The sequence below is a fragment of the Geospiza fortis genome, unplaced genomic scaffold (genome assembly GCF_000277835.1).
Source record: "Geospiza fortis unplaced genomic scaffold, GeoFor_1.0 scaffold488, whole genome shotgun sequence".
Taxonomy (NCBI): Eukaryota; Metazoa; Chordata; class Aves; order Passeriformes; family Thraupidae; genus Geospiza; species Geospiza fortis.
In genome coordinates, this window is record NW_005054365.1 from 3,118,770 (window position 1) to 3,128,555 (window position 9,786).

General features: G+C 49.0%; 1 protein-coding gene across 2 annotated transcripts in view; it reads right to left on the minus strand.

The window, feature by feature from the left end:
- Nucleotides 1-9,543, minus strand: part of SMAD7 (SMAD family member 7) — a 25,854-nt gene extending 16,311 nt beyond the window's left edge. Inside the window, exons 1-2 of one of the 2 annotated variants that reach the window (XM_005424191.2) lie at nucleotides 9,494-9,543; nucleotides 4,436-4,507 (exon numbers count right to left, since the gene is read on the minus strand). In XM_005424191.2, coding sequence (XP_005424248.1) covers nucleotides 4,436-4,507; nucleotides 9,494-9,515 — 94 coding nt within the window. In that variant the 5' untranslated portion in view covers nucleotides 9,516-9,543. Of the gene's footprint in view, nucleotides 1-4,435; nucleotides 4,511-9,493 lie in introns of both variants that reach the window. The other variant, XM_005424192.2, reaches the window with a different exon arrangement.
- Between the last annotated feature and the right edge of the window lie 243 nt (nucleotides 9,544-9,786).

Genomic DNA, 9,786 nt, shown 5'->3' on the forward strand with positions numbered 1-9,786 from the left:
CAGCCTGCTGTGCTCCAGAGGCTCCAGTGCTGTCATCCTGGCATTAACCCCTGATAACCTTGTCCTTTCCAGGACGGGACTGTGGTTTTTTAGGTAAGCAAGGAGCAGGGGGTCATGTCTCCCAGCAAGGCTGGGAAGGAAAGGGTGCAACGCCCCGCGACGCTCAAAGCAAATTAAAAAATACTGAAACGACGTAAGCTCAAAAATAAACCAAAAATAAGTGACTTAAAGAAAAAAAAATTCCCAAGCAATTGTTTATCCCTGGGACAAATATACAATCCTAGTTCCACAGGAAGATGTCTCAATTTCAGATTATAATAGGATGCCAATTTGTAAATAAAGGCATTTCACAGGAGGTTATAAACTCCGTAGGGGAGGGAGGTGGAAGTAGGGGGAACGGGAAAACACAGGCAGGGCTCTGGCGGAGAAACAGCACAGGATCCTGCTCACATGGGCAAGGGGAGAGCGACGGGAAGCCGCTTTGGGGGGCAAATATCTCCGGATTTGGACAAGGTGCTTATTCCCCGTCGAGCAGATACCAGCAGGGATCAGAGGCATAGTGAAACATTCCCGGCCTGTCCGCAATTTTGGAATGAAATGTCAATCAGCCAAGAGGTCCCTTAAACCAGACAAGGTCCCACAGCACAGAGAGCCAGAGTAGGGAATGATGCCAATGCTCTTCCAGCCTGGGGAAGTCTTCCCTGCGTTTTTGGTGTGGAGTTGGGAGGCAAAAACTGAGTCTGTGCCTGCTACAGAAGAGCCTTTTTGGTTTCCCAGCCTCAAGCCTTGCAGAACCTTGATCCAGCACCCGCCAAGCACCATCACTCAACATCCACTGGCTCTTGGAGAGCCTGAGGTACTTCCAGAGTTGGGGCAAATCAGCAGAATTAGGCCAAAATCTGGATAACCTCTCAGGTTTGGTATTTTAGGAATAACCTCTATAAAAAAGCAGTGGATGTGGTGAGGACACAAGCCAGCTCAACTTGCTCTCCCTCTCTGAGGACAAGGTCTGGACTTCTTGAGAGCTTTGCTTTGCTACAGCAGATCCAGCACCAAGCCCACCAGCTCACTTCTACCCTTGGAGCAGGGCTTCTCCATAGGTCATACAGGAATCTGGCTCCCACCAACCTGATGCCACCAAACCATGGGCCAGCCACCTTCAGGCACTCCAGCCATGGCTTTGCTTGTTTGAAAGAAGCCACAACCAAACACATCTGCTGAGAGCAAGTCAGCTCAAAATACAGGAAAATCACCCTCTGTCTCCTATTTATGGGAATTATTTTTATCCCCAATGAGATATTTTTGCTCTTTAACCACACAGAGGGCAGAAAGGATCTGGTTAGTAATACCTGAGCACAGCCGTGTCAGTGGGAGCAACCGTGAGCGAGGAGTCCTGACCTACCCACAGGCTGACCACTGACAAAAATAAAGATGATATAAGAAAATAAATAAAGCCAAGAATACAGAAGACAGAGCCAGTGCCTCGGGGGAAGCGAGGGGTGCATCAGCCAGAGAACGGGATGGCTGGGGAAGAGAGAGCCGAGCTGGGATGGGCAGGGGACAGCAGCATGATGTGAAGGACCAGCCAGGGTCATTGCATTCCTGGGTCATGAAGGAGAGCAGAAGGAAGAGGGAGGGAGGGAAAGGTAAACTGTTCTGAAGGCCTTCTCTGAAAGGAGTTTATATATAGAGGACAGTTAAAATCGCCACACGTCCTCCAGAGCCTCTGGTATCCATCAGCACAACTGCCTGCAGCCCCAGCAAGAGACAGAGCCCAGCACTGGCTGATCTGAGGCTCCTCCCCATCAAAGGCTCCTCACAGAGAGCTGCAAGGACACTCACTTTGAGCCCCTCCAATGCTCCCCTTGCCACCATCCTCTCTCCATGCATTCCCCCACCAGAGTGGCCGTGAACCCCAGGCTGGCCTCATTCCCAAATTCTCAGTGCTGAGAGTGATCTTCCTTGCCAAATCCTGCTCTTTGAGACATCAGAGCAGGTCTACTGATCCTGCTGCTACACCAGCATCCACCACACACCACTAATGACCAAAGGCTGCAGTGCTGCAGGATCCCACCGGCACCACCACCAACCACCTGTGATGTCTTTTTCCACACACACCCGCTCCACTCTCCAAATTAGCAAAATAATTACTTTTTTCCCCCTTTCTTAAGCCGTCCTTTCACCAAGGAGCTGCAAATCCAACACTGTACAGGTCTGGAGGGTAGGAGGGATGCTGGATTCTCCGCCCAGCATCACCCATCCCTATCTGCCCAAACACAGATAAGACTAAGCCAAAGCACTGGCCACGTACCCTGCCAATAACTCATTAAAGCCCTCTTCAAACACACTCTTCTGCTAACTAAAATATGCAGGAGGGGGTAGGAGAAAAAAGGAGGAGAAAGTGAGCTTTGGAGGATTGCTCCAAAGTGCGTTTATTTTCCTTTCTTGACTGGGTCTCTCCAGTTGGGAATTTTCAGCACTGCACTTCTGCACGCGGAAGGGAGATGCCAGTAAATCAGAGCAAATTCAAAACAAATGCTCTTTCATGTGGAGGCATTCGGCTTTGTTTCAGGGCTTGGGTAGCTAACCATATCCCTTCAAGAGTCAACTCTCCTATCAGCTCCTCATTAAACTAAATGGCTACAATTACATTTGGGGAGGAAAAAAGAGTGGTTAATGATCGTAAAAAGGTTCTGTTTCCAGGCTTGGGGAGGGGGGGAACCTTTGATAAGGGAGACAAAAAAAAAAACCCAATAAAATAATAAAAATAGAATAAGTTTAAAATGTACTTTCAGGTGGAAATGTGCTTTCATTTGGGGAAGAAGCTCAATTAAGGAGCTAGGGGGGTCCCCTTCCCGCAGCCTTTTGGGAGGCACCAGGAACGAGCCATGTTATTTCCTGCAGCCCAAGCCCCCACCTCCTGCCTTCCCTTCGGGAGCAGAGCTGCCAGACGAGATGTTATCAATAGGCTGGACCTTACAGAAAGCCCCCTTTTAAAAGCGAGTACTTCCTCTGCTTATTTCATGTGGTATCCTGTGGAACTGAACTCTCTCCTCCCCTCTGCAACGGGTGTATTTCAGGAGGAAAAAGGAAAAAAAAAAAAAGAAAAAAAAGATCTAACAACATCCTTGTTGTGTTGTTTTGCTTCTTGTCTTTTTTCTTTCTGCAGTCCCCCTTTTTTTTTAATTCCCTGAAGCTATAGGCTCCAATGTTAAAAAAAAAAAAAAACACGCAAATCCTTCTGCCTTTGGAAAAAAAAACCCTAAACAGCAACAAGTTTTCCTGTTCCCTCTCCCCCTTCGTTTGATTAATTCTCATTAGGGCCTTTGAACAAACAATATGCTCCCCTCTCAAATAACAGACAGGGTATATATTACACCCAAAGAAAAACAAACAAGGCTCACTTAAAGACATCACATCCACACCAAACGCAAATTCCTGGAGAGAGGCAGGGGCAGATGCACACACGCGTGCAGCCGCCGCCGACCTAATTCCGAATTCCAGTTTCAGGGTGATGAATAAATCATAAATCAAGGAGACATCCCCACAAAGGCAAGCACCTTCAAACATCAGCCAGTACCTGCAGGTACACGGTTTCAGACACTTTAATCCTGGTAGAGACACTGAGGTGGCCAGTCTGGGGTGGAAGATGACGTGCTGGAGACATCACACCTTGGAAATGGGGTTGGGAGTTGGACTGGGTGACCTTCAAAGGTCCTTTCCAACCCAAACCACTCTGTGTCTCTACACAAACTTCAAGAGGGGTGGAGAAAGTACCTAACAAGCCTCCATCCTGTAACAGCAATTGGAGGCTGAAGGAGATGGCAAATAGGAAAACAATGGAAATCACTGAATATGTCAGGAAGGGGTACAAAAACATTATCAACTCTCTCTGCAACACCCTCTATAAAAAACAGGCCACCTTTCCTCCCCAGGCACCACGAGTCTTGTGCATCAGATGTGGGATGCTGGCGACCTTACCAGGAGCAAAACCTGAGCAGGGCTCTCATCCCAGAGACAAGAGATGCCCCCACAACCAAGTCAAGGATTTGACACCAAATCCTTCTTTTTGGGCACCTGTACCCACCATAATCCACACACCTGAATGAATGGTCAACCAACATTGCTTAGCCTTCCCCTGCGTCAGTCCTTTTACCTCTTCCTGCCTTTGGCCAAAAATGAATGGAGCATGAGGCTGGAATCCAAAGGAAGTACAGACACATTCAGGGATGGAGAACCTTGTCTGGGATTTCTACACATCCTCTGCACAACAGGTACACAGCTGCTAACGAAATTAAACCCAACTCCCGCTCTGAGCACACACTTCTCAGTGATGTGCATTCCCAAAACTCCCCCAGCCTCACTTTGCCTTTTGTCAGGACCCTCAGCCAACGCGACCCACGGCCAAGATCAAGGGCAGCAAGAGATGTCTTACCTGAGAGCCCCCCAGGGGCTAGACAATTAGTTCCCCCTGTTTCAGTGGAGGAAGGCACAGAGTCTGGACAATCTGCTGGAGCAGAGGAAGGAAAGAAAAACAAAAGTAAGTCAGTATATAGGTGGTTCTTTGCAGGCTCCCAGCATCGCCCCGAGCAGAACACACATTCCAAAGGGCTTAGCAGGAAGCGATTACTAATTGTCCGTGCAGAGACGGTAGTTCATCAAGAAGCATCCACCCTAACTCGTTGTCTCAGTCAAGGCTGCGCTTCACCCCCAGCCAGCACTGATTATAGACTGGCAGAAATTACAGGCTGGCTGCCACCTCTCTGGACAAGTCACCGGCTAAGGAGATCAAGGTTGTCGCCGTTCTGATGCAAGCGAGCTTCCAAAAATGCTTAAATCGTGGCTTTATGCACCCAATTTAGCCCAAACCTGTAGCTCACCAAAATGGGAACCGAAAGGGAAACGTCTCATTGCTGCCCTTCTGCAGTGAACGGGCTGAGTTTGTGGTGCCCTGCTCGAGTTCTGTCACCACCAGCAGCTGGCAGACCTTATTGCCGCCTCCTGGGCAGTGGGACCCGCTCCTCTGGGCACCACCAAAGGGCAGGGTAAGACTGCCTGCTCCTCTAGAAGCTTCTCTCAGTGCTCCTTCAGAGGTTTCTCCCAATCTCATGCAGGTGCTGGAGATCAAGGTTTGGACCTCTCTACCCTAAGCCTGCTCTTCCAGGTGACAACAATCAGAAGCCAACACCAATCTCCTGGTCCTACAGAACAACTCCAGCTTTTTGGTCATCACCATGTGGGACCATGAGCTGAAGAACAAGGCTCAGAGGACCTGTGAAGTTCATGCAAACTTCTGGTCCTGAGGGACTTTGGGTGTCTCCAAATTTGGGTTCTCTATGCCCTCATTTTGCCCACATTTGTATTCAAAGCAAGGCCATCACAAGGAGAGCTGAGATGATTTTCTCCCTACTGATAAAGAAATTCTGCCAGATCCCACTCCTGAAATACCAGTGAATAAGAAATTCCTGTCTGCATAACCTCATTTTATCAGAGTAAAGTAAAAGCCCTAACAGGAATATACAGTTTAACAGGATATACTTAATCAAACTGAAAACAATAGGGGAGACAGGAAATAGACTTACTTGTGAAATACTGTATATGATATGCTCTCTAAATTCCTTGTCGTGCTTTCTATGTTTTAAAGAATAGGGTTTTTACTTTTTTAACTCTTTCTAGTCCAGACAGGAGATTTCCCCACCATTCCCCTGTGCTGGCTTCAAGTGCTTGAGCTACAGATGGTTTCTGAACACAGGCTGGACCACTCTGCCCTGCCCTGGGCTCCCTGTGCCTGCAGCTGTAGTTCCCTGAGGAGTTCCTGGGATAAGGGACATCACTGTCTTGCTGTAGAGCTCATACATGACCAGGTTCTCTGTTACCACCTCAGGCAGGACAGACTCCTATCCAAACTTCAAATGCACAACCCTAGCAATAGGGCGATGTGCTTCCACACTTCTTCCTCAGCTCCCTTCCTATGTCCCATCACCCAGAAGACAATTCCCCTCATCCATGAATCACCCCTGGAACTCCCTTTCCGAAACTCAGGGCTGGGGCAGCTCAACTCTAGACCAGGCAGGAGAGTCAGGCGTGGGAGGAGTCAAAGGCAGAACCCTCATGGGGTCTGTGCCCTGTGCGTGGCTGGATTCATTGTTGCCCTCATCCCACCGCCCACAGAGCTGCTGGGGCTCTCGTTAGGTGTGGGCACTGGGCTGGTTTTACCTCCAGCCCCAGAGAGGTCGAGGATCAGACATTTGTCCAGCCTGGTGCACAGCAATCTCCTCCCAACTCTGCCTTCCCACAGCACGAAACCATTGCGGAGACACACAATTATTCCTTGTGGCCACCAGCCCAACCTTGCAAGGTGTCAAATAGCTCCGGGAGCTGCCAAACCTCCAGCTCCCCTGAAAGCTGACACCACAGGAGGGCATTCAGCCCCACAGAGACATCCCAGCGAGTTTCCTGCGCTCTCATACACCAGTCACGCCAGAGCACAACGGAGCCACTTGCAGCCCCTTGTCCCACTTGAAGCTTAGTCAAAAAATGTTTCTGGATTATTTGAGGGTGCTACTATCCACCTCACTTTCATCAGAGCTGCAGGCTCCAGCAGGGACATGAGGAATGCTGAGTCCCACACTCCTCCATCATCCATCCCAGCCAACATCCCATGTGAGGAAGAGGGATAGTTCCCTCCTTGATAAAATCCTCCCCATCCCTGGAGGTGTCCAAGACCAGGCTGGAGGTGGCTTGGAGTAACCTGTTCTGGTGGAAGGTGTCCCCGCCTTGGAGCGAGATGACTTTTAAGGTCATTCCAACCCAAACCATTCTGGGATTCTATGAATGAGCAAGCCAGGCTGACCCACAGCCTTCCCTCAGGTAACTCAGCCATCAAGGGCAGATCTTTCTGTTCTGTGACAAGTACACAAATACCAGATCTATCCTACCAACACAGCCTGATGTTGCATTTCACTGCCTGCAGCAGATTCCCAGCTCCTTGTCCATCCCTGCTTTCCTCCAGCCTGCAATGTAGCCTGTCTCAGCCTCCATCACCTCCAGAAAAACTGATTTAATCCCCATTGGTTAGGGGTTTTAAACAAAAAAAGAGACATTTAGACAAGATCGAAGAGAGAAATAGTTAATGATGGCAGTGGTGAGGCACTGGCACAGGTTGCCCAGAGAGATGCTAGATCTCCCACCCCAGAAACATTCAGGGTCGGGCTGGATGGGATTGGAGCAACCTGGTCTAGTTGAAGATGTTCCTGCTCATTGCAGGAGGGTTGGACTAGATGGTCTTTAGGGTCCCTTCCAACACAAACTTGTTTTTGATTCTCTGATCTGGCAACCTCTGCCAGAGCCCACACCAGTCCAGGGTTTTTATCTGCCTGTCTCTCCATATGAAGCACAAGACACAGCACTGAGCACTTAACTTTTACCACCACCATCATGCTTGATGGAAAAGCAGAAGTTTCCTGCTGGATACACACTCCCAGCTCCACTGGCAGAGCCTAAACACAGGGACTGCTCCCACCCAAGGCCCCAGGTGAGAAAACAGCTGATGGGCACCATCCAGGTAAAAAATCCTCACACCTTCCCTCAGTTCTCAACATGCAGCTGGGGAGCTGCCACGGGAGATGGCACCGAGGCTGGGAACCCTCAGTCCCCCTGCAGAGGAAATGCTGAGAAACCCTGAGCTTGCAGAACCCACCTGCCACCACAGACTTCCAGGCTCCGCCAGCGCCTGTCACAGCCCCGCTAGTCAGAGCTCAGCTGCCAAGTGGATTTTTCTTTCAAAAAGGAAAAAAAAGGAGGACTTTTTGGTGAGTAACCCAGTCGTTTCTGTGTTTCCGATGGGCAGCGTTAATCACTTCCTATTGGCCGATAGGAATAACTTTTCCTTTCGAAATGGCACATTCATGTTCTGCGGCTTTTCTGTTTACACACATTTTGCTACCTTATGTCAACACTTGCTAATGAATAAATATATCATTCGGCTAACTGAAAATGAGATCCTGGCAGAGGCAGATTGGATGTTTAAATCCTGCTAATAGATTTTATCCTAACATCTTTACAGGAAACCAAAACCAAGTTTAACCCTTCTCTCCTGCAGCTCCAATCCCCTTTGCATCCCATGCCAGGATCATCAATGAGTGTAGAGAAAAGCCATAAAGGCAAAAAAATAGGAACTTTTGGGGGAGCACTGCAGGGATGCAGCCAAAATTATGTGTAATCCACAAAACTTCATGACCCAGCAGACCCCCAGAGTCTATTACAGAACAACGCTTCTGCATCCCAGCACATGCCCTGGATGCTGAACCTGCTCCCTATGTCCCTCTTTCATCCATGGGCCCTTATCTCCTGTTTTCTTCGCACCAAGGCAAGGTAGTTCATGCTCTGCAACCCAATTGTTTGTTAAACAGCTTTGTTTATTTCCCAAAGGCAAAAAAAAAAAAAAAAAAAAGACTCGTCGTGAGTGTTCCAAAAGAGTTGGCAGAGGGGAAAAAAGACAGTCCAGCCTCTGAGGGAGCAGCCGGCAGGGTGAGACCCCACCACAGCACCAGAGCAGCCTCAGGGCTGGGGTTTCTTTTAGCCCTGAGACCCTGCAGAGAGGTAACTTCACAGACACCGTTCTGTTGGCCAGAAAAACCCCAACCAAACAATCTTCAAGAATATCTGTGTATCCACCCTTGCCACCCTGCAGTGCCTCCCCCGTCCGCCGCGACCGCAGGGACCGCCGCACTCCAGCCCACTCCAGAGCCACTAATGCTCAGGAAGCCAGGAGCTGCTCCTCCCGAGCTCCCCGCGTTTCCGACTCTCCCCACCTCTCCTCCTTCTGCCAGCCTCATTTATCTCACACCCGGCGAGCTCACTGCCAACCAGGAGTTTATGCAGACAACCGCAAGAGAGCTGGTGCCAGCCTCAAATGGGCTTCTCCCCTGGCACCCTGACATTCAATTACAAGCAACAGGCATGCACAGTGGTGCTAAGAAACTCAAAATTTTAAAAGGTTAAGAAAATAACTTTTCAAACTCTTTTCCCATTTTTTTCCCCAAGCTGATGAGGTAGGATTAGGCTCCTATAAAACTTAGAGAGATTTCTATCCAACCAGTCCGTCTGTCAAGGTTCACTGGGATTCCCAGGCATCAGGGAGATGCTGTGCTGGATCCCAACCTAAATCCCTAAAAATTCACCCAGTGGTGCAGAAGCACTGCCATTTCCAACTGGAGCCTATGGTTTTCCTGGCTGACTCAAGCAGCACAGGCCTGCACTGCACTGCAATCCCTTCTGAAGTTTACTGCCAGAGTTTTAAAACCCTACTTTGTGCACAAAGTGGCTTAGATAAATTATATGTTAATTCTTACAGGGGTAGCAGGAGGCACAGAAGCACACAAGCAACCCAAAAGCAAAATGCGTGACAAAGGCAGGAGACTGTTTCCCCGATAAAGGGGCTGTTATGCCATTTTTTTATCTCTTACACTTGCATTGAAAAAAGTCCACTTACCAGTTGGTTTGAGAAAATCCATTGGATATCTGGAGTAGGGTGGAGGGGGAGACTCTGGAATTAGAGAAGTACAGAGAAAATAAAGGCAGAGCCATGAGAAAGAAAAAAAAAAAAGAAAAAAGATAGGAACTTATGATAACAGTGGCATTCTTTTAGCAAAACTGTTTGTCTTAGCTCTGGGGGTTGGAGGCAGGGCAGCGAGGCGGTGATTGCCTTGATATTTAGCTGTCAGATAAACAAAAGGGGCCGTCTGGCGCCAGTCTCCCTGCTATCTGCCGCTCGGGCTGTCTGAT